We start from the raw sequence: 25,137 nt of genomic DNA on the forward strand, positions 1-25,137 counted from the left end.
ATTCTGTGCTCAACCCCAAGCTACACTTTTCCAGTCCACCTTACTGTTAACCTGCACTTTGGCCACAACAACCCCATGCAATGCTACAGGCTTGGGGAGGAGTGGCTGGAGAGCTGCCTGGCGGAAAAGGACCTGGGGGTGCTGGTTGACAGCCGGCTGAACATGAGCCGGCAGTGTGCCCAGGTGGCCAAGAAGGCCAACAGCGTCCTGGCCTGTATCAGGAATGGTGTGACCAGCAGGAGTAGGGAAGTGATCGTGCCCCTGTACTCGGCACTGGTGAGGCCGCACCTTGAATCCTGTGTTCAGTTTTGGGCCCCTCACTACAAGAAGGATGTTGAGGTGCTGGAGCGTGTCCAGAGAAGGGCAATGAAGCTGGTGAAGGGTCTGGAGCACAAGTCTTATGGGGAGCAGCTGAGGGAACTGGGCTTGTTCAGTCTGGAGAAGAGGAGGCTGAGGGGAGACCTTATTGCTCTCTACAACTACCTGAAAGGGGGTTGTGGCGACGAGGGCGCTGGTCTCTTCTCCCAAGTAACCAGCGATAGGACAAGAGGAAATGGCCTCAAGTTGCGCCAGGGGAGGTTTAGATTGGATATTAGGAAAAATTTCTTCACTGAGAGGGTGGTCAAGCATTGGAACAGGCTGCCCAGGGAGGTGGTGGAGTCACCATCTCTGGAAGTGTTCAAAAAACGTGTGGATGTGGCGCTTCATGACATGGTTTAGGGAACATGGTGGTTCTGGATTAATGGTTGGACTTGATGATCTTGAAGGTCCTTTCCAACCTAGTGATTCTGTGTGACTCTGTTAAATGACTTCCTGTGATTAGGTATTCATGTATTATATTGATCTTGTGGATTCATACTTCCGTATGCTTTTTTTGCTACTTCCTCCTTTGGGCTATCCAAGTGCTCTATTTTCACCTCCTTGTACTTCAGGATGTCACTGCAGTTTTTCCACTTTGTCTCATATGATGGGTTCTTTGTGCTGTTTCCTCCTCTGGTAGTCTCCCATTCAATCTTTGTACGAGAGGGTCTGTGTATATTCCCATTCCCCTGTTTACCTCTGCTTCCCTTTTCTTACTTCCTCAGCCTGTATCTCCTTCTCCACGTAAAAGATAGTGTATCTAATAGTAAAATTTATTTGGAGGAGCAGAAGATCTCAGGAGAGGAAGCACTGTTGTTTTAGATGGTTTTCATTGGATGTATCAGCTGGTTCTTTGGTATGTAGATAACTGCACAAGTGGTTAAAGTGGCTGGCTTTCCTAAGCAGATGTCATAGCATCCATGCATTCTCTGTTTCCATGTCAACATTTATTTATTTTTCGTCAAAAATGGTAGGGCATTTGCTACTGAATACAAGAATATTTCCTGAAACTTTGCAATGGACCAGAGCAACTGTCCAAATGATACCACATTCAAGCAGAACAGAAAATGTTATTGAGTTGAATCTGAGCTGATAGAAAGTAAAGTTATCAGATCTTCATAACTTTTTTTTAATTTGTTTTCTATCTCTCTTCCAGAATGTTCCACCTTTTATCGGTGGCATACTGAGAATTGGCAGCAGAATAGAAAATGTAAGTCTCGCGAATTGTTTTTAATAGGAAGGCTTCTTTATGTGTGAATACAAACAAATTAACAAATACACAAATATATATGTGCAAATATAAAAACTTTTAAAATGCTTGCATAAATAAATTGAGTCTGTAGTTTTTTGGAATATCTTTGGGGTTGCCAGTTGTTGCAACTCTGAGCCATAAAACAAAATCTGTGTGTGACAGGAACTGTGAAATAAATACTGTCTGTGTAAGAAGATGGATGAAAATGAGTGAGAACTTCAAGGGTAGTTCACATGCTGAAAATAAATGGTTTCTCTTGGAGGTTACTACTGCAGTGTGGTGGGTGGGTTTAGGTTGTGCAGCTGGAGCCCAGGTCAGCCCTCCAGTATCAGCTTTGGTACCTGCTGGTGGCTTTCCTTGTTGTTTTCTCACAGATTTGCAGCTTCTTGTTGAAGACTTATTTCTATGAGATGTCTCGGTGCTTGCTCTGCCTTCAGTCTTGAAGATTCCCACATTCCTTCCCATAAGCACACAGTTCTGTCTCTGTGGTGTGTTTTGCTTTGTCCTCTCTTTCAGTGCTGGTGTTGGTGTGTTACACTAAAAGTCTAGGTACAGGCAAAAGACAAACACACCTTATCTGTAAAGACAAGTTATTGTTAGTATAATTGAAATCTTCCAGAATTCATTATTGCAGAAGAGCAGAGAAAACGAAGAAACAAATACGACTGACCAGAAAACCTCTTCAATCATAATACAGTTAAAATTGCAATATACACTCTTCCTAGTATCTGACCCTTTTCCAGGTATTGCGCTTACTCTTGTACTGCTCCTTGGGATCCTAAAGTGAATGGCTTCTGTCTCGTGTTTGTGTGTGCGTAGGGTATAGTCATCGCTACCCGGAGTGTTTTCCTGCAAGGACTTGCTGTTGATGTTTTCTTCTTTTTCATCCTAGGATCTACTTAGGTTCATTTTTTTTATATTTGGTAATGCACTTACATACACCCTGGTCTTTATTTTCATTGGTCTGCAGGTTCAAGTTACATATGATTTTACTATATATAGTATATTTTATGTATGTTAGAAACTAGTTTTGCCAAATTTTGTCCAGCCCTTTTTTTTTTCCAATTTGGCCACTTGTTTATAGCCATTGGTTATCCAGTGTTAGCTTGTGCCCCATCTCTTACTATCCCCTGCCTGTACTCCTCTAAACTGCATTTTGTGTCTCCAATTGTCATGGCCTATGCTCTATCATATTTGGCTTGCATTTCTCTATACTGCATCATTATATTAGTCATAGCAGCATAGTAGCAACTTGTTGGTACTGTTGAACCATACAAAAGTAAACGAAATTAGTCGTAGCCACCTGGTCAGAAGAAAATTGCTGTTACAGTTAAAACCAAGTGAAAACAAGAGCTCTGAGCAGGTCAGGACAAGCACAGAGTAAGCCCAACCATTTGCACCCCTGTGGCCTTGCAAACTCGCTGTATGATGGGGCTACAAGTAGAGCTAAGCTTGATCCCTGAAATGGTGCAAAAGTGCTCCTCTTTGGAGACAACTGGAAATCTTTTATGATATTCTCAATTAGTGCTACTGATACATTCTGAAGGATTGTGAATGTCTGAGTAAGGGTGTGGTTTGAAAACCTGCTGATCCATCTTCATTATCAAACTTAGTGTACAGTAGAACTACACTCATTACATTGTTCAGGTAGTAAACTCTGGACTGTGAACATCTCAGTTTTCCTGTGTTTGTCACTTTTTTTCCCACGTTCTAGTTTCTGTTGCCTTCTGTAGGTTAACTGCAAAAGATAAAATAAAAACATTGAAGTTAGAAGACACTATCATAGCTGACAGCAGCAATAGGAGAAGCAGAATAGGTACAACTGTATGCTACTGCTGGATAACCCAGTTCCTGTATTTTTAGTGATATTTGTCTTAGTCATGTGGGTGTTTAAATTGTTTTTCAAGATCTGTAGGCCCAGATCATGTGGGAGTGTCCCAGGCAACTGGCATTCTTCACTCAATCCTTCTCCTTCAAATAAAGCTCTGCAGCTCAAACAATTTAAATTTAGTTTGAGAAGAAGGGAATTTATGGAATTAAGTCTTAGCTCTGGCCTGTATGTCTACCAGCCTGGAGAATGTTATGTTGTTTTTTTTTTTTTAATCAGGCTTGTCACTTCACACTGAAGCAATTTTGTGTGCAGTCATCAATAAAAGTTTTTAAATCAAATTCTATAATTTGAATGTCTTCCCTGTCTCCTCTTGAAAGAATGTCTGTTTTCATTTTGTAAATATGTTGTATTGTGCTGTGCTGTATTTACCCAGATACTTATATTTCTGAGCTGTTGCCTATTTCAAAAGCTAACAAATCAGGAATATGTGCATAGTGTAAGTGCTACAGTAGTATTGTTTGTTATATTTACATGGAATGCTTCCACTATATTGCCAGTGAGCTCTTGGTTTGTGGTGTTTGTTTTTGTTTTAGGACTTTGCTTTGTATAGAATTTAGTTACTATTTTTTTCTTTATTTTCCTTTTCTTCAATTGAAATAGGGTGTCTTTGATGTTGGGGATGCACTTGATTGGGTCAGATACACAGGCGATGTCAGTATTCTGCAGAGGCTGGAGAAACTTGGCGATTTTGGCTGGATCTATCTTGAAATTTTCTTTGCTGAATGTAAGTATGAACACTTTTGCAGAAACAATAGTGAGGAAAGTCACCTCTGTTGTAGTTATGACAGTTAATGTTTGTATTATTTCATTACTCTGGAAGTGACTGGAAGAGTGACTGGAAAAATAGTGGTGGTGGTGGTGTGGTTTTTTTCTTGTTTTTTGTTTCTTTGAACCAGCCAATTCTTCTTTGAATCTCTGTATGTGGATTGTATTTATGATGCACATGCTCTTTCTGAACAGCAGTTCAGAAAATTTTTTCACTTTGGTGTCCATTATGGGCTGTATGTGCACCCTTTATTCCTTTAACTTAGGGTTAAGTTGAAACTTGCCCAAAATATTGTTTGAGTCTTTCTCTTAAATGTTTATCAGAGGATTTTATTAAAATATTAACTGAGATGTTAGTCATATTTCAAAAATTGGCTTATGTAGCTCATGGAAGTTACCATAAGATATTAACACTATCAGCATAATTTCTGCTGAAATTACAAAAAGCTCCAGGGCCTGCTATTTTTGACGTGTGTTAAATGGCTTGTATTCTGGTCTCACTTTTTGCATATATGCATTCTAACTCAGCTGTTGCAGTAAGTAACAGTGTGGTAGAAACAGAATTCCCATGTGAGGAGAAGAATCTTTTTATAGTTAAGTACTGAAAGTACTTAAAGTTCTTTAAAATACAAATCTTTACAAATCTTTAAAATGCAAATTTCTTTAAAATACAATTGAATTTCACTTGATTGCTTGAAATTAGGCAAGTGCTTAAATGTTTGATAATCTGCAGCCAGTTGTTTTGGGCTTATCCAATAATAAATGATTCCTTTTGACCATTTCAGTTGCTTAATTTGTTTCTATTATTTAGTTGGTATGTCAAATTTTGCTTCTAGTCAGAAAACAGGGCATAATTCTTAGCAGCAGGAGATAAACCCTATTTCTTCTCTTTGGTAACTTCTTCACCCGCTGTATTTTTCTGATTTTGTCTGCAGGCAAACGTTATATTACTAAAGTTGCTTTGGAAGATTGTAATTTAGTTGAAGAATTTAAAGCTGTGACCTGTGAAAACTGTAGGAAGGTGAGAGAAGATATCAGAATGTGTTTGTGCTTTTCTTTTTTTGTTGTTATTTTTGGGTTGGTTTTTTATGATCAAAGATTATAAAAATGACCAAATGATCAAAGGTAAAGGTTTCAAGAGGCTGAATGAGTAATTGTCCTGACATAAATAGTCACCTTAGAGATCCTGGCCTAGTAAGCAGAACTTTATTTGCTTATGTTGCCAGTGTACATTGGAGAGTGTTCCCTTCCTCATCCCCTCAAAAAACTCAAGGAAATGCAGTTAATATTGATAAAAGATTGTTCGACTTGATCCTTCTGACACAGAAATAAGATGCTTTCAAATTCTTTGCCATGTGCTCCTTTAATTGTAGAGGTTGTTTTTTTCTTTTCCTACGGGAGTCTGGTTAATTCCTGAGTCTTCCTTGCTACAATTCTGTCTTTTAGGAGCTATGCTGAAAGGTACTGAGTAGGGAACTGGTTGAGCTGTGCTGTACCAGCCTACTTTGCTATTTTGACCCATGCTTGCTTTTGATGCCAACAATATTATGGAACTCAGGAGACCTTCTGAGTTAGTCCTGCTTTTTATTGTTCATTGACTTCTTGCCTGCATAACACTTAAATTTGTACACTTTTAAGCTTATTAATTGCAATGAATTAGAAGTATTAAATTACAACTAATAATGCATATGTATTCTGTTTTTAGCATAAAAACTTAGCTGCCTCTTGTCAAATGTTTTCTTTACTTCTCATTGCAACTGAGTTTAACTACAGTGGTTGCCAAATTGTTTTTTCTTGATTTCACAGAACAGTGAATCTATGAAGCAGAAAGGAAATGAGGAATTTTCCCAAGGAAACTTTGATTGTGCTATAATGTCATATACTAAAGCCATAGAGTTTTGGTAAGAACTAAACTGGTTAAGCAGATTGTGTTATGTCATATGTATTCAGTTTATTTAGATTTTACTCTGATTTTGTATAGTTTTGAATGAGCCTCTCAGAGGCCAAATGACACCTAATTTAAAAAAAAAAAAAAAGCACCACGTAACACAGTTTTTTAACTTTATGTTATTTCTTGTTACTAGTGGTTGTTTGCACTTTTACTGCCCCAGAAGTTCTGTTAGGGTTTAAAGCTCATCTAAAATGACTAACAGTGACTATAGTAAATCGGAAACGAAATAAGTTGTTTGGTGTGAGCAGACACTTTTGGTATCGTCCCTCCTAAATATTCTTCCAGTGGAACAGTATGACCAACTGTTGCAAGTACTTATCATCTCAGCTATGATGCAGAACTAGTAAACAAGATCAAACATTTATTTTTAAGTATCTGTTTTTGGCAACTCTGTATGTAACAGTCTTAATTTTCTTTGGGAAGAAATTAAACAAGACTTAGAAAAAGTAATTTTCTGAAAGGCTTTGGAGACTTTTCCTTTCTAAAGGAGCAGGGAGACAGAGATTAAGTGAGAATTTATGTCCTATGCATATAGAGCATTTGCCCCCTTCCTGTAGTCTGCATGTAATGTGAACTAGCTACAGGATGCTGGTTTGGTGTAATTGCTACTTGTGCTGTAGTCATGCAAATGCTGCTTTTAGAAGTTCTGGTGTCTATGAAATATGGTGAAATTGAAGGCCCACCTTCCATAAAAAATTGATGGGGCAAACTGTTTTATTTTTTTCATTTTGAAGTCTGTAACTTTATAATTGTGCAGTTGAAAGGATTACCACTTTGCTCATATCTTGCTTTGTATTTATGTCACATAGTAGGATACATTTCAATCACAAATTCAAGCTGATTTTATCCTCCTCAAAAAGTTGGGTAGGCTGACTTTGGTTAAGTGAGTGTACGTGAGATGATGGACCAGGCTGAGAAGGCTTCGCTCAAGATAGTTGATGAGGGGGAGGGAGGAGCAGAATTCAGTGAAAGAGCAAAGGAAATCCCGTGGCTTGGAAAGAGCAAAGGAAGTCTCATGGTTTCCAGGGGCTGTAGAGCTGAGCTGTTGTTACAGCTATTTGTTAGAAATTGTTCTTTGTCCTTAAGACCTTGCTGGAAGGCGAAGGGTAGCTCAGTGATGTCTAGCAGCTAGGGAATCCTTCATCTGCTCTGTGTGCTGTCTTCTCTTTCTCATTCACCCAGTGTAAGCTGACTTTCATCAGCTTCATTGTCACACTCCTTCCCTAACTAGCTGCATGCTCCCCTTGCTTTCAAGTGGTTGCTGGATTACATACACCGATTTCCCCCCTCTCCTTCTCAGTTAGGGACGTTGAGGGCAATGCTTTAGAACTGCTGCTTAGTCTGCCCAGTCAGGCAGAGGGTTATGAAAAAGTTGTAGACCCAGGAGTTGTAGATCCAGAAGTGTTCATGACATGTTTGATTTAATTAGGTCTCAAAATTAGGAATTCCAGAACAAAAGAAAATGGGATGTATGTGATAGTTGAGCTAGCTTTTCTGTGCTTCACACCTTTTTTTGCCTTTTTTTCATTGTTTTGTTTTGTTTTTTGTCATGTGCGTCCCCCCACCCCCTATTTTTAAACAAAAGAGATGTGTGTGAGATTGTAGGGAACATACTCACCGTGTCTTTGCACCATTTGAAGTGTGCTTTGATATGTTTGTCAGAGTCAAGTGAGTTGGGAAAGGAGTTTAAATCTCGCTCTGCTTTTTTTTTTTTTTTTTTTTAAAGAGGCTGAGAATGATTTGGTTGGAAGTTGCATTAGTGGGCCAAATCTTAAAAATTATTACATAATTAAAACTAATATTCTCAGTGATTTAACTTGTAAATCAGTGGGACTATTCTAGGAAACTTGTATATAATTGTTGGTGCTAGACTGCTTGCAGACAATTATTGTGAAAACTTACTTTTTTCCCCCCTTTAAGATTTTCAAAATTAATGTATGTTACTAACTTTCCATATTTATTTTTTTAAGCCCTGCAAATCATCTTCTGTACGGAAACCGAGCTCTTTGTTTAATTCTCACAAGGCAGTACAAGTAAGTAACCCCTTTTTTGTAATTTGAAATGTTGTAGTGATCTGCAGTTAAAAATTGGCAATATACTTAGAAAAATAATATTTTTAAAACAAGTATATAGTAATTGTGATGTTACTACCTCATAAAACTGATATTAAGAAAAATGAATAATAGTAGCTGTATCTGTTAGCAGTATGTAATACCATTTAAAATTGGGAGGGAAGGTTATACAACAGGAAAACAAAAAACCTCATTACCAGTGAGTATTGTGATTTTTATTAAACCTCTTGAAGAAGAGATTGGTGTGGGTATGGGGGTTATTTGCCTTAAGCCAGTTGTTAAGCTAAAAATCTTGTTTATGAGCAAGGTGGATGTATACCTTTTATGTAAAGCCAACCCAAGAATTTATTGTTAGTATAATTGAAGTCTTAAGAGTCCAATTGTTCTTAGTCCAGATCTAATTGTTGAAACAAAAATAAATAATAACATTGTAATTAAAATTGCTACCCACAAGATCCTTAGCCTCTGCCCATTTTCCTGGTGTTATGCTCATACCTCCACTGCTCCTCAGGGTGGGTACTGCCAGCTTGGCCAGGGAGCAGTGGTACCCACCCAGCAGAGAAAGCCATGGCCTCTAAGCTCTGCACCCACCATGGCTGACGCAGCTTCCCAGACAGGGCTCCGACGGGAGCGCGCTGCCACCCCTGTGTCAGGCTGCAGGCTGTGCCCTGCTCTTATGCCAGTACCAGAGAGCGGCAGTGAGCACAGCTGTGGGAGGTGTGCCCAGGCAGAGGAGCTCATCCACTTAGAGACAGAGCTCCTGGAGGAGGTGGGTAGGTTGAGAAGTATCAGGGAGTGTTCGAGAGAGAGATGGACTACTGGAATTGCACTCAACCTTCCCTGGGACAGACCCAACAGACAGACAGGAGACAAGATACACAGGATTCCCTCTCCTCTCTCCGCCTGGCTGAACACAGTGACTCAAGGGATAGGGGGCAATGGTGACAAGTTCCTGCCTGGCGCAGCAGGTGCGTCTCCTCTGTGACTATCCCAACTTCCCAGGTGCCCTGGCATAATAGGTATGAGGCTCTGCAGGTGGAACCAAGCAATAATGAGGACAATGCTTCATCCAGCTTGGAGGTTAAGTTGGCCTACACCCTACTTCCGTAAAGAAAGACAGGTCATAGGAGACCCCCTTCTAAAGGGAACAAAAGGCCCTATATCCAGACCAGACCCACTTCTTAGGGAAGTCTGCTGCTTCCCTGGGGCCCAGATTAAGGATGTGAGGGAAAAGCTTCTTATCCTGGTACGGCCCTCAGATTATTATCCGTTATTGATTTTTCAGGTAGGCAGTGATGATCTTGCAATAGGAAGTTCGAGGGCAATCAAGAGAGACTTCAGGGCCAGGGATCATGAGCACAAGCAGTGTTCTGCTTTATCATTCCAGTTGGAATGGTGAGGGAAGAAACAGGAAGACCAAGCAGATCAATACCTGGCTCCATGACGGGTGTCACTGGCAGAATTTTGGGTTTTTTGATCATGGGTCAGTTTACATGACGCGAGATCTGCTGACAACGGATGGGGTACACCTGTCTCAAAGGGGGAAAAGGTTCTATGCGCAGGAGTTAGTGGGGCTCATTGAAAGAGCTTTAAACTAGATTTGAAGGAGGAAAGGGTGAAAACCAGGCTCACTAGAGATAAGCCTGGGGGCAGCACGCCAGTGTTTGAGGAATACTGTGCTATCGAGGTCCTTTGGTCTGCCATCTCAGTGGAGGCAGGGGATGGAGATCATGTGGCAGCAAATATGTAAGGCTTATTGATGTGTTAGAAACCACAGAAGCACCTGAGAATGGTCATGTAGGAATGAGGGCTTCTCACCAAAAAAGGTAGTGGGATCAATAGCCCAACTGAAGTGCATCTACACCAATGCATGCAGCACGGGCAAACAAACGGGAGGATCTGGAAGCCATTGTGCAGCAGCAAAACTATGATATAGTTGCCATCATGGAAACATGGTGGGATGACTCGCACAAGTGAGTATTATGGATATTACCTTTTCTTTCCTGAAGTCTGTTTGTCCAGATTTGGCGTGTCTTTTACTGACTATTGGTGAATTGTTTGTTGCCATGGGGTCTCCAGTGCCAAGCCTGTGCCCCATCTCTTGTCAGCCTGTGCCTGTACTCCTTTGTTGCATTCTCCTTCTCAAGGCCTCTGCTGTCATATCAGGCTGTATTTCTTTACAGGACATGATCATTTTGGCGTCATAAATACCTCCTTCTGTATAAATACTAGTAACAAGTAGTTACTCCATCTAAATCTATAGTACCACACAAAGATAAACAAAACTAGCACAAATTAGCCATAGACATCCAGTCTAGAGAAATTGATGTCACAGTTAAAGCAAGTAAAAGAAAGCTGCAGGCAGGTGAAGCTGCAATTCAGGCTGAGCAGGACCTAGAAGCCTCAGTCCTGACGTTTTGCACACTCAGTACAGAGCTTATGGCCGGCTGTTGGCGATGGCAATGCTGGTATTACAGGACTATGCGGTTACATAGTGTTTTCCAGATAATCTGCTGGAGAGTTTGTGGCTTTATCCGAGGCACATGTCTTCCTCCTGTTTTCAGAGCCTCATGAGAGGCACTGGTCACGTTCCCTCCCAGGCTTTGATAAGGGACAGGACCTTTCAGGGCAGCTCAGCCTTGTGTCGCGATGGTGTGACAGTGCTCGGGGCAACGTTCCTAGCACTGCACCCGGCTGTCGAAAGGTGGCGCTGGAGGAAGGACTGGGCGGGTGAGAACAAAGCATCACAGCACACGCTAGAGAACAAGACGAGTGCTTCAAGTTTCTTCTAATCTTTTCAACTGCTTTTTTAATATCTTGGTATCTTGAGGTTCTATACCCCACTATCTTGTCCGTTACTCAAGCATTTTTTTCCTGTGTTTGCTTCCTTTGCAGTGTGAACATGGTGGCATTTCTCCCATCCTAATCACTAGTTCTGCTGTGTGTGGTTTTTCTTTTTTTTTTATTACTACTTTCCTTAAATGTATTGCTGCATCTCTAAATTCTGCCATTACTACCTGGGGTTTCTGTAATTTGGGGGGGGGAATTTTTTTTGTTCTACCCTGCTTTCATTTCTTTGAATTAATTCTTCCTGAAATATCTGAAGAATTTTGTTGTGTAAAACATGCTCTTTGTCTTGAAATTATTGTCTCTCTTGGGCTTTTCTTTAGTGTACAGCTTTCATTACGGCAGAGCATCATTTCATTCTCCTCTTTCAGATCCCTCTGTACCAGCTTTTCTGCTATAATGGTTACAAAAAATAGTGGTGGTCACTAGGCAATTTATCAACACTTTCATGTGAAAAAGAGGGGTTGTTTTTCCATATTCCTTCCTTTTGTGGAGGTAAAATTGTTAACACAGGCCTCTCAAGTTATGTCTCGCTGCAGGCATCTTTCTCACTGAGTCAGCATGACCCAGCTATCGAAGGAGTGAGTTATTTGTAAGCTTCCTCATCTGAAATAATCAATGTGTGACCGCTCTTTGTTGTAATTTACTACATCCTGACATGTAGCTGTAGTTCAGTGAAGAATGAGTAGTATATCCCAAAGGTGTATAAACTCTGTAACTGCCTGCTTTGGGCAGTGTTGGTTTCAGCAGAGGCAGTTGCTGCTGCTCTGTGTTCTCTCCTGTAGCTGTAGGGATAGTCTGCTTCTCTTCTGACCTGACCAAAACTGTAATTCTGGTTATTCTGCGACACCTTGCATATAAAAAGTCAGCTGGGCATGTTCTTCAGGCTTCAGTCGTAGGGAGTTTTGTGGGAGTTACTGTTACCCATTACCTAAAGTCCAAAGTCTTTGTAAATTTCCACTCAGCCTTTCAGTTCTCCAAACTTCATCATTTATTACAGTCCACCACAATCCCCTGTCTCAGCCGAATTCTTCTTTTCTAGTTCCAATTCTTATTTCAGTTTCAGGGTCATCCTCGGATCATCATCTTCTTCATTGCCTCTTCCACTAATCTTCGCCTTGCATAATTCTGAGAAAGACCTCAAGATGTTCTATTAAAAACTTAGTTAAAGCAAGCAGTTTCCATATTCTACAGTCTCTTTAATAAAGCACCTGCATTTTATTAATTAATCATCTTTTGTTTAAACTGTCTCTACTTGATTAACTTGGCTGGGTTTTAAACCAGCCCTGGGTTGGGGCTGTACAAGGAGCAGGCTGAGAGCATACTCCATTCCTGTTGAAGCAGCTCTGGTTGTATTTGGTCAAGATAACTAAAATCTAATATCAATCTAATATCTCTTGAAGCATAATCTAATCTATAGTCCTAAAGTTGTAAGTTTCTTACACATAAAGGAACATTTTGTTAGAATCCAGTTAAGGGGTAGGTACATATGCAGAAATGCTGGAAAACCTAATAGAGGGAGGGAATAAATATCTGATGGGTGAAATAGTTGAAACTGTAACATTTTAACCCAAGTAAGTTTCAGCTAAGAAGTATTATCTGATCATGCCTTTACACAGGTGAATGAACTGTTCTTTTACTCACTTTGTATTTTTATAGAGCCTTGTACATGTGGTCTGTACATTTTTCTGTTGTATAAATAATAAATACCTCTCTTTTTCCCTTCCCTTCTCTAAGGAGAGCCCTTGCTGATGGAAAAAGAGCCACTATTTTGAAGCCTAGTTGGCCAAAGGTTAGTTTCATATACGTTTCAAAATTGTCTTTTGTTGGCACTGTAAACCAACATAAGAAACCAGAGTCTTGATTAGAGATTTGACCCAGGTAGATGTGACATTTTCTCATCTGCGTTTAGCACTAATGACAGTAGAATGAACACAGTACCTTGTGGACTAAGAATTCTGCTTCAGTCAGCTGGGTACATACAATATTGCTTGTATTTTTATATAAAAAAATGTTATTTTGACATGCTCGCAAGTGTTCTTACATGGTGTTCTGCATATGTAAAGACAGAAGAAAACATTTATTGCATTGTTGTGTGTAGCTATGTTATCACAATATTTTAAAAAGAATATATGTAGTCCTTATACTAAAAAAATCCTGATTAATGACCAACGTGTATTTCCCAGTATCCTTGGCTTAAAGAACAGTAGATAAGGGATAGTTACAAATTTGCAGAGTAGTAGTTGAGATTAGCGGAAAAAGTTAATTTGCTCTTTTTCCAAAGCCAGAGGCTAGATGTTACTCCCAGTGAGTTATCTTTAGTTGGAAACTTTGATTATTCATCATTTGACCTGAAACAGGTGGAGTAGATAACTTTTGAGTATGTTAAATTTTACTTTGTATTGTCTACTGCAGCTGTTTTAGATATAAATTGTTTTCTTACTTGTGTGAATAAGCACCTGAAGTTCAAACTTATGTCCATGTAGGGTCACTACCACTTCTGTAAGGCACTGTCTTTACTGGGGGAACACGAACTGGCTTTGGAAGCTAATGAGAGAGCTCAGGAACTATGCAAAAACATTCTTGATGGACTTAAGGATCTTATTCAACAAAATGACAAGTTAAAGAAGACCTTAGAAGAAATCAATGGTAACCTTTTCTGATTTTAAGATCTGCCTTGAATATAGCAAAATTCCTTCATTGGTAACTTTCCTTTGAAACTAGATAATTCCTTTTTTTTTTTCTTTTTTCTTTTTCCCTTTTCCTGTATAATTTTCTGTAGGTATTAAACAACATAAACAGAAATCAAAGAAGTTGCTTCTTGAGAAAAAGTAAGCAAGTATCAAGTTTGACTTTTTTTTTTTTAATTAGCAATGCTTAGTATAAGATTTAAATAATGCATAGTGTAGTTATTGCTTAAATTTTGTTACCTATCAGTAAATAAAAATGGAAGGAATAAATTTATCAGAACTGCAACCAGAGTGCAGCCTAGGAGTAAAGAGGACTTTTGGGAAATAAATAAGCTATGTTGAGATGTGTTCCATTTCCAAGCTGTTTCCTTCAGCATTAAGTTTTACCCATGTTGGAAAAAACGGGAAACAGTTACATTTTCATGTTTCTTGTCCTTCAAACTTGAAGTTCTTTGCTCTTGAGGAAATTTAGTGTCTGAAAATGTCAGTGCAATCATACCCACCCAATCATACCCAAAGTGTTAACTTTGCTATATAAAGTTCTCTAGGAGATTAAGCTGATTTGAGGAACTGAGTGCTAGGAAATGCATTTTGGCAAGGGTGAAAATGAATGTGCATCCTAATTCGTAGGAACCTGGTTTTGCCACATGTATTCTGTGCTTTTTCCTTGCTCAGAGAGAGTAAGAGAGATTGCAGATTCACAGATTCAGCTAAGTTACGATATATGCTGTAACTTTTGTATTAAACATTCTTCTGAAAGATCTTTCTGGTTTTTTTTTTTTATTAGTCTATTTGTAGTAATTCAAAACCAGTACAGTAAGTAAACTACTAAGCAGCTTTTTGTAAACCTGAAAATTCTGGAGGAACTTAAGTTTCTTTCCCTTCTATATTGCACAAATAAGATGCGTCCTTGGGCAAGATTGATTTTTTTAATTAATTACCATTATTATTTCTTTATTTTGAAAAAAGTAAATGTGCACTAATTCAGTTCCTGTCCCTTTTATAGAAAACTCTGCACTTTTTTTGTTGTTATATTTTTGCATAGCCTTGGACTGTGCAATTTGAAGGTATAAAAAATGGCTGTTTGATCAAATCCTTTAAATATGCTCACAGCATTACATTTCTATGAGGGGTAGACTTCTTGTATTCGTCTTCATTTTTTTCATGATACATGTATGGTGTGTGATGGGGAAAAGACATCAACATTGGAAGGACTAGGGTTCTTTCTTTTTATGTATCAGAGACTGCAGTTCTTCAGAATCTCATTTAATAACCTTTCAAGAACAAAAAGAAACAGAAAAAGACAGAAAGAGCACACAGTCTGATTCTAAAGATCATCATTGTCATCAAAAACATGATACCAGGGTAAGTTATGGTACAGCTGGCCTTAGAAGTCTAACAGTGTGTTGATTTTCATTGTCCCGTAATGTGTTATTTAACGGTGTGGCTGAAATTTTGCAGCCACTGTGTTTTAATAATTGTGTACTTTCTCAGTCAAGTGCACTTTTCCTGTAATATTTGTACCAAATCTATGTTCAGAATTTTGAATTTAAAAGGAGGTGGGAGGTGGTTGCTTGAATGAGGAGGCGGAGGTTATGAGGAGCAGAGGGGTCTCTTCGGGCTTATTGAAAGTGTGACGGAAGTTGTGTCTGATTTAATTGACTGTCCAGTCCTGCCTGTCAATGTGCATTCAGATGTGGGCTTGCCTTTGGTATTAGGAGAGGATTCAGTTAATGCATACTGGTGTAATGGAGCTCAGTGGAAGATGCTTTAGCCAAAGTTAATTCATATACAGGGCTTTTGCTCTGCTGGAGCATGGTTTTGCACTGATGTTGTGACGTTAAGGTCACATGGTTATAGACCATTATTTTCATGCTCTGTAAACAGATTTCTTTCGTGCAGGAAGAACATTGGTTAAATAGTTATCTTTAACTGGATTGTATTTAAAACTGAGGTTTTTGTGGTTCTCAAATATCTCTTCAGCTTTAAACTTCAGTTTAAAACAAGTGTAGTACAGTGCTAAAATGTGAGATGTACTTGTGTTATTTAGTAGTCCTTTGTAATTCTTTAGATTCATTCTTTCAATTTAAAAGAGTTTACAAGCAGAAATATTCTATTACATTACTTCTGTTAACTTTTTTGTTGAGGAAGACTAAAAAGACAAAGTGAAGCTGTCACGGGGGAGACTTAGACTGCTTAAAGAACCACTGACAAAGGTAGCAACAAAAGTGGTTTTATTGAAGTAAGATGTTGTAAAAGTGAGGCTTAACAAAGTCTGATGGCAAGGTTCAATCTATTGCTTCACCACACAGAGGATGTAATGATTCAAAGTTACCAATCCAAGATCTTAATGCCCTGTGATACAAGGTTATGTGCGATGTAGGTCATTTAACAAAGATCTGCAGTTGGTAAGGGGTCTCTCAGCCTCAAGGAGTAACCTTGAGAGGTGTCCCAACTCAAGGGGAGATCACTGCTATGCTACCAGATACTTAGGTGGGAGAGCTCAAAAAAAGCTCACGCAGGCTGTCATATTTATGGAATAAAGTGGGTGGCCTGTAGTGAAACTACGTGTGACGGAAAAGGTAGCACAAGACTCCTTGTATCCACACCTTCTTTTGTTCCTTGACCAAATTAGTTTTGGAAGAACCATCTGTTCTTTGTGGTAATCGTATGATCGATGTTCCGGTTTCCAAGCTCATATAAATCAAAGCTTACTGTGTCACCCTGTCCCTGTGTGGGTTTTCAAAGAGCGGGTTGGAACCAGAGAAGTTCATGGCCTGGTTATGGCCTAGGCCTTTACCTCCTTCAGAGCCTGAACCAAACTACGACTAGTTTGGTCAAGTTATCGAGTGCATCCATCACAGAAGCTTAATAGAGTAAACTTTGTCCTCTGTTCATCGTTGAGTTTTGTTCCTGAAAAATAATTAAATTAAGGATACATCTTAGTAGAGGGTAACCAAAGAAATCAATCAACAAAAGCCTCTAATTCTGCCTTTTAGAAGGTTTCTTAATTGTTGAAAGTGCAATGGCATACTATGTTGTCATGGTTTAACCATGGTAGGCAGCTCAGCCCCACGCAGCTGCTTGCTCCCTCCCCTCAGCAGGATGGGGGAGGAAATCATAATGGTAAAAGTGAGAAAACTTGTGGGTTGGGATAAAGACAGTTTAAAAGGCAAAGCAAAAGCTGCACACACAAGCAAAGCAAAATAAAAAATTCATTCACTACTTCCAGGCAGTTGTTTAGCTATTTCCAGGAAAGCAGAGCTGCATCACGCTTAATGATATTAAGAGATATTTGAGAACCACAAAAACCTCAGTTTTAAATACAATCCAGTTAAAGATAACTATTTAACCAATGTTCTTCCTCTACTTGGGAAGACAGATGACATAACTCAGGACTTCCCCCACTGTTCTCCTTCTTCCTCCAGCTTATATTGCTGCATACAACATCATATGGTCTGGGAATATCCCTTTAGTCAGTTGAGGTCAGCTGTCCTGGCTGTGTCATATAATCATAGAATAGTTTGGGCTGGAAGGGACCTTTAAAGGCCATCCAGTCCAACCCCCTGCAATGAGCAGGGACATCTTCAACTAGATCAGGTTGCTCAGAGCCCCGTCCAACCTGACCTTGAATATTTCCAGGGATGGGGCATCTACCGCCTCTCTGGGCAACCTGTGCTAGTGTCTCCTCCCAACTTGTCGTGCACCCCAACCCACTCGCTGGCAGGGCAGCGTGCGAAACAGAAAAGGCCTTGACGTTATGCAAGCGCTGCTCAGCAATACCTAAAACATCCCTGTGTTATCAACACGGTTTTAATGACAAATCCAAAACACAGCACCATACAAGCTGTTATGAGGAAAATTAACCATCCCAGCCAAACCCAGTACATATGTTTTTATTCCTTAAAAAAAACCCAACGAACCACACACCCCCAAAAAATTGAAAGCTGGGGGATTTTGTTGGTGCTTACCTTGTTTTAGGTGGGTTTTGCTAGTAGATGTCAGTGGAATTTCCCAGCTGTTGCTGTCTTAGTGCCTGTCTCATGCCCTGTATCATGGGAAGCCTGTAAACCATTCCTGTGCATAAATTTCCTTGGGTGGTTTGCTTTGTTAGATGCATGCGGACTGTTACAGTTCTGCTGTAACAGCATGAAATTAAAATTTTAATAATCCATCTCCAGTTTGCTTACAGACAGCTCTTCTCTTTCACACTAATTACTAATTTAAAAGAAACGTTTGTACCTTTTGTCTTTACCATCAGTATTCTGATTGTTTGCTTTACTTTAGCCTGTAAAGTATGTTATAAATAAGCTATGTAATACAGAAAGCAAGATGATAAATAATGTGAATCTACTAGCAAGGTCAAATCAACTTTAATGTGCACATGTGAAAAAACTTTCATGTTTCACAGGCGGGTTGGGGCAGCAAAAAAAGATGACTTGTTAGTGGGGAAAATGAAACCAATGTACAAGGGCAAAGGGAAGGAAATGAAGGTTAGAACTTGTTGAAAAAGAAAGCGATCTATAGAACACACAAGAAGCGCTTAAAGATTTTTGACTATCTTATGAAAACTTTCACCTGCTTGTATGCTATAAAAATCTTCATAATGTAGGTCTGTGTAAATTTATCTTCCTTCAGGACAAGCACTACTGCAAAAAAGGCAAGTATTTGTCAGACTTTTAGGTAATATAAATTGATGTGAGTTTGGGGGGGGAAAAATATAAGTGTACAAATACACTTTAATTAATGAAATTATTTTTCTTTACCCCTTGATTGGGGACATAATATACTGTATTACCATTGTGATTTCTGTGTTTAAATTTTAGTGGTTTAGGTTTTTTCTTTGTTTACCGTTAGTGAGTAATATGTATTTGTTTTTTGTTATCTGTGTAAACCAAACTAACGTATTTGTCATTAGGTGACTGACATCCAAAGAACAGAAAGCAGAGGTTGGTCTCCAGAGTTTCCACCAAGTGAGTTCATTTTTGCTATTTATCAATTCCGAGTCGGTTATTCCCTTGTCATTGATGTTATTAGTAAGCAAAAGTGTATCTAGTAGTATTTTCACAACAGTAAGCTATCATGTTTCACTTCTTTTTTGTTAGTGTGCAGTTACTTAGCTACTTTTCTTCTGTATTTCTCTCTTCTTTCCTTCATGCTTTTGTAGTTTGAATCTACTTTATATGGATGAATTCAGAATTGAAACTGGAACTAAAAAGTAGGATGCTGAGTCACAGGCTAGAAATGCTTTCCCTCCTGAGACCAGTATAGGATCTAAAAGGATCTAAATTTAAGAGAAGTGTGTGGGTAGTTTCAATATTCTTAATTACTTTGTGATTACTAAAAGCTCCATATAGGTCCTTAAGAAAATAATCCTGTGGTTAGAGAGGATGAAGGCCACAAAGTGGTTGAGGTTTGTCAGAGTGGATCTGTAGCTACCAACTTTAAGAGGTGTAAGTTGGTGGGACTTCTTGTTCATGGGCTTTTTTGGCTTTTTTTAATGAATGAAAAAAAAACGCAACCCTTTATAGAGAGAACTCCCACCCCCTGAAACTCCCACAGTGCCAGAGTTAACTTTTCTGTGGTGAAAGTTAAGTGCAAGGAGTTCTTATCTTCAGCGTGAAATCTTTTTGTGAATTTTGTTTGGTTTTTTATCACCTGCTAAACCTGCTGTAACAAAGAAAGAATAAGATATTTCCCTGACATTCAGAAATAAATCCCATTATTTATAATGTTTGTATGGAATACTGCTACTGGATCTGGACCAGCGGCATGCTCACGCTGTGTTCTGAAGTTGGCGGTGGGTCCTTCTAGTCTTGACCAAGCTACAGTCTGAAGTCCTTGGTGCCCAGCCATATTGTTCTTTGGACTTAGCATACTTAAATACTTAGCTGAATTGGTGCCAAAGTGCAGAGCACTTCAAAATTTGATTTTTAGGAAGCCAGTGAATATATATTACAAAATATTATTTTAAAATCAGCAGTAGGAGAAGTGATCTTGCTGTTTTGCACTTTGGACGTATGCAAACATGTTGAAGAAATAAAGGATGTATTCGGAGATGGAAAATGTGTGAAAGGTTGCAAAGAAGAGTCAAGACGAATTTGTGGAAAAGCTGTCATGTGCTAGGGTAATTTAAAAAAAAAAAAAACAACTATAAGGTGTTGAAGGAACTTATTGCAGAAAGCATGAATCAGGGAAGGGTTTTAGAAGGGGAAGTCAAGCTCTGGAAGACAAATCAGTTTTGAGGAACTATATGTAGATGGTGCGAAGGGATAAAATAAATGGCCAGAAACCATAGAGAATTTTGAATGAGTTTGAAGCAAGTGACAGTTAAGTGAATCCAGACATTTTCATGAGTGAGAAGGTGTGGTCCGAATAGTAATGGTGTCTGATGACATGTTATAAAACAAAGCTTTATTGAGGCAGCGGAAAAGATCAGCAACTACATGCCCATACGGAGACCTGCCCGATCACTGATAGCAAGCACAAGGTTATAAGCAGTGCCCTGGGCTCCAGTGGACTGCCAGGGACACTTGGTGTCCAGGTCACCTGGCAGCAAGACCGAATTGTGCAAATGCCTTTTGAATGCGGGTAAGAATTGTGCTGCCCCTTGCCTCCACCAACGGTAGTGGGATTTGAGAGAATTGTACTTTACATGAATAACGTGGGCAGCCTCCTGCTGCCCATGTTGGTCAGGGGGCAGGGTGTCAGCAGTCTGTCTATGCTGCCGATACTGGTCAAGGGCAGGGTGTCAGCAGTTTGTCTGTGCTGCTGATACTGGTCAAGGGCAGGGTGTCTGCAGTCTGTCTACACTGCTGATGTTGGTGAAGGGGCAGCGTGTCAGAAGGATAGCTGATTTTTAGAGAGGTTGAGGAGGAAAAAGGGATAATGAAAGGCTGAGTGGTGGGAGAGAACTGAAAATTCTTCTAGGCTAAAGAGATCATAGAACTGTGAAATGTTATGTTGAACGTATTGATTTCAAGAAAACACGTGCTGATTCCATGTTGTTTTTTCTCTTCTTCCTTCCTCCTTCTCTTCCTCTCATACTTCTGTCAGTACTGATATAGAAGAAAATATTTGATTTGGCTTTGATTTGAAAGGAGGAGTTATGCTCTGAGTGACTAGCTGATACAAGTTTATTGTGGGTGGGGAAGAATAACTTTCTTTTTCTTAGCCTTTGTTCACTTAAAGGCTTGAGAGTTGCAGGAGATTTAATGTAAAGGAACTTTATGCCACTGTATCTTATCTTAAAGTTACTGTCCTTTTTAGGTTCAATTTTTGTCTGCATGTACTATTTTTTTGAGCATGTGTACATTTCTGTTAAATATCTTTCTTTACTTCTAATGGGAATGTCTAGCAAAAGCAATACTACTTCTACTAATATTTTAAAATGTTTGTGGGGTAAGTGAATCATGTTTGCTATTGAATTAATATATCTCCTTAAGCATTTTAACAATAATTCAGCAGGCTTTGCTTGTTACTTTTATTTTAAAATATTTTTAAATATTTGAAAGTAGTATCTTTTTAAGTTGGGTGGTATGTGGGAGTAGTAGTTTCTGTAGGAAATTTTTCTGAAATAATTTTTGTTGCATGGGTCTTAAAATTAGATCATTTAATGAAAAAACAGTGCTGATCAATTCATTCTTTTGATGGTGAGAGGGAAGGTTTGTATTCCTTTATCTTCATTAAGGTTTTGTTTTTAATGATAGATTGGTTCCTTACGGGAAAGGAACCTATATAATGAAGAAAAGGTAATATACCTCTTTCTAAATGGTTAAATGATTATATGCTTGAAGTGTTTTCTGGCTTTCAAAAGGATTATTGTTTTGTATCATTTAAATGTCTCTATTATGAGGAATTTGTGATGATTACTAGTGTAGCTTTGGAATTTTTCATGCATATGAACTTTTTCAACAGACACCTGTTCAGACTCCTATGTGACAATTTCAAGAAATGCTTCATGAAATAATTCTGAACATGTCCAATCTTCATGAGGCTTAATTTTTGTTCTGATTAATTTATATTTTATGTCATTAAATACTTTTTAATGAAAAATTATTTGTGGCATAAGGCATGAAGGGCATATGCATACAATTTAACCTGAGAAATGAGTACATCCTGCTGGCTTGAGTGAGATTACTCAAATGGGTAGATTTGCATTTTTCCCCAATCAGTGTCTTTCAGTATTTTGTATCTAATCATACAAAATACTTCTCTGAGTTTCATGAAATTAATGTTTTTAAGCATAGATAGTTACTGAAACTTTATATATAAAAATAATAACTCTTTTTGCATTTGATTTTATGGTAGTTCAGCATAAGTATAATGATAAATGCAGCAGTATTTAATGATTTAGGTAGCTGTACCTTATGTTTGGATTCCAGTGCTCAAATAGCTTGAAATCAGGTGGTGGGCTGTATATTGTCTATGTGATTGTGTCCAATATTAGGAAGCCACAGTTGCCTCCTAAGCTGCTTCTGAAAGATTATAGCTGGCACTATCACCTCTTGGAACGGGTAGCTGAGGCAGAAGGCGGCATTCCTATATGCCTTGTAAAATCCATTACGTTTAACTAGCAAAAAAATCTGCTGCTCTGCACCCCTTCAGCTTACCACGTGTAATAAGGAACACCTGCAACATATGATGCTCAGCAGTTCTGCAACTGAATTCGCCAGCTGCTTCTTAGTGCCTTACCGGTCCAGAAATGCCATTTTTTTGCCTTGCTTGTCTGATTGTCCAGTTACTACAAGGCAGCTCTCCCAGAAGTGGAATTTGTCACTATTGCTGTTGAGTCATTAAGGCCTTATAAAGTTCTAACTTAAAACTCTTGAAAATTAAAAACTTCTTGACTTAATCATGAGTATGCATGTGCATGTTCAGATGCCTAGTGTTACGTTTTAATTCCACAGAAAAAGGTTGAGAGAGTATTTTGCAGTTAATGGCATGGCTTCCTGGGTTTGATCAATTACAATAAAGTATTAAAATACATTTTCTTCTTCGTTGTTACTAATGAATCATTTACTCAGCTTGTAGAGCTCTGTAACTAATAAATGACAGTGTTAGATCTCTGAAGTTGTAAAATTTTGTGTTGTGTTTGACGTTAAGTTTCAGACTTAAAAATGAATCAGTATCACATGATAGATTCTTTCTTGTCTTTGTGATCCAGTATTTCCACATCGTCAAACACTTTTATTTTGTAATTAGGGACATTAATCTCAGTCTGACTCATATGTTTAAATTTCTAAGATTAAGGTGGATTGAATTTAACTCCTTGAGCGATGTATTTTTGAAGTAGCAGGCTCCTTCTTCAAATTTCTCTAGTCAAACTTGAACATCCGTAGTGATCTATTATTCCCTTTAAGAATTCTTGTTAACTAATAGTGAATAGTGTTAACTGTGGTTTTGTATACCATACTGATTTCTTTAGCTTGGAGTCCACTTTAATAGTTGTTACAATATTGTAGAGTCAGATAGTATCTTACAGAATTTTAAGGTTCTTCTGTTTATTTGAAGTATCTTTTCCCCTTTTATAGGATTAATAAAATCCTATACTATTTCATGAAAATAGTGTCAAATTAATACTCTAAAACTCAGAGGTGGCTTTTTGAAAAACTTTCCCGTTGTGTTAGTTTTCGATATTGTTAATGTTTAAGTTTTATTATTTTTAAAGCAAAATGCGAGTTCCAAATACATTTTTTTCCTTTATTTAGGTGATGACAATTTTGTTTGAAATAATTTTTCTAATTACAGGCCGAAATCATCAAAACAAAGGAAAGCCAAAAACCAAACCTGGTGACTCTGAAAAGACAAGGTGAGAAATTTTATTTATTTTTAAATTTATTGTTATTTTGAGTTATTTTATATAGCACTTAAAAAGGAGTTAATGCAGCTTTTTCTTGCTCTCTGCTAATTGCTTTGTTTACATTGTTTATATACTCTTCAGGGTATAGTTCATGTTAAGATAGTTCATTAAAGTTCACAAAATTCCAGTTTTCACGAAGAGCCTGAGTTGTTATTTGAAAACTATTTTCCAAAGTTTAGTTGAATTTTAATAAATGAAGGCATAATTTTAATAACTGCTGTTTAAAAACTGTTGCCCAAAAGCAAGTCACAGCATAGCCATAACAAAAAATGTGCTTCTTTTACAGCAAAAGATACTAGGGATCTTGTTCGAATTGTTACATTCGAACTTACACCACAACATAACTCAAGCTCTATCTTACTTTCAAGGCCTCTTTGTACTAGTTCTACTCTGTGTACCAAATACTTTTTAAAACTTCTCTGACACTTCATATGCTTACTAAGAAGAAGAGGTTTGACTGCGAGGAAAGCATTGTGAGTCAGTCTTAGAATTGAATACTAGAAAAGAGCTTTTACTTAGAATCCTTTAGTTGTTTGTGGATTTGAATTTTTGCTTAAAGCATATCCATGTCTAATTTTAAGTATGTGAATACTCCCCATAGAACATGCCGAATGTAAATGAGTATGTTTGATGGTTTGGGGCCAAAATTAAATTAGTTGAGATAACAAGCACTATAGATTTTATGGACAAAATTTATGCTTCCATCTGTTTATAACACTTAAAACAAAGTTTAACAAAAGAAATAATTCTTTCCAGTGATACTGGGGCCAACATGCTTCAAAGAGATTTGGGGAAATTGCTGTATTTATAGGTGACTCCAGATGCCAACATATTTCCTCATCTAATACATAGTTAAGGAGTAAAGAACTGTTACTGCTGAATTACTTGTAAGGTGACTGAGGCAAATGATGACTTACTACTTAAGCACACGCAGAGATGGAAGCTTTCAGTATTTTAACCTGAGCTGTGAAATTAGACAAATACAGCTCTGACTGTACTTTCTTGCTTGCGTGCTTCTTCAGCCAGTGTTTTTCAGTTGTGTTTGGGATGATTAAAAATAGATAAGAGGTACAACAAAATAAGCTGTTTACATTGAAATATGAAAGTTTCTATTAAGTGATAATTTTTAAAAGCCAATTTCTCATGTAGAAGAGTCCAAGCCTTTAGGAAACCTGGGAGCTGAACCTGATTATCCCCAGTCCTAATCTAAGTGTGACCACAAACCTACCATCTTCTAATCTGTATTTATTACAGTACAATCCTTCTGTTTTTCCATAACTCTTTTTGAATACCACTGTAGCTAGGACAATTGAAACTTAGTCATGGGAGAGGTCATTTGTGTTGTTTAACTGGGTTGCCATTGACTACTTTCTCCTTTCACTTTAAGGTGAAGGAAAAATGTTAGAATTCACTATGGGAACAAATCCTCTTTAAACTAACTGAACCA

General features: G+C 38.3%; 1 protein-coding gene across 1 annotated transcript in view; it reads left to right on the forward strand.

Moving 5' to 3' along the window:
- Positions 1–25,137, forward strand: part of TTC3 (tetratricopeptide repeat domain 3) — a gene marked incomplete at its 5' end in the record, with an annotated part of 66,721 nt that overhangs the window by 6,006 nt on the left and 35,578 nt on the right. Inside the window, 11 exons of the mRNA XM_082004742.1 lie at positions 1,517–1,570; positions 4,104–4,227; positions 5,204–5,289; positions 6,075–6,169; positions 8,190–8,252; positions 12,876–12,930; positions 13,625–13,787; positions 13,921–13,969; positions 15,070–15,193; positions 18,747–18,801; positions 23,579–23,639. Coding sequence (XP_081860868.1) covers positions 1,517–1,570; positions 4,104–4,227; positions 5,204–5,289; positions 6,075–6,169; positions 8,190–8,252; positions 12,876–12,930; positions 13,625–13,787; positions 13,921–13,969; positions 15,070–15,193; positions 18,747–18,801; positions 23,579–23,639 — 929 coding nt within the window. The remainder of the gene's footprint in view (positions 1–1,516; positions 1,571–4,103; positions 4,228–5,203; positions 5,290–6,074; positions 6,170–8,189; positions 8,253–12,875; positions 12,931–13,624; positions 13,788–13,920; positions 13,970–15,069; positions 15,194–18,746; positions 18,802–23,578; positions 23,640–25,137) is intronic.

This window comes from Phaethon aethereus (genome assembly GCF_964289735.1).
Source record: "Phaethon aethereus genome assembly, chromosome: 1".
Taxonomy (NCBI): domain Eukaryota; kingdom Metazoa; phylum Chordata; class Aves; order Phaethontiformes; family Phaethontidae; genus Phaethon; species Phaethon aethereus.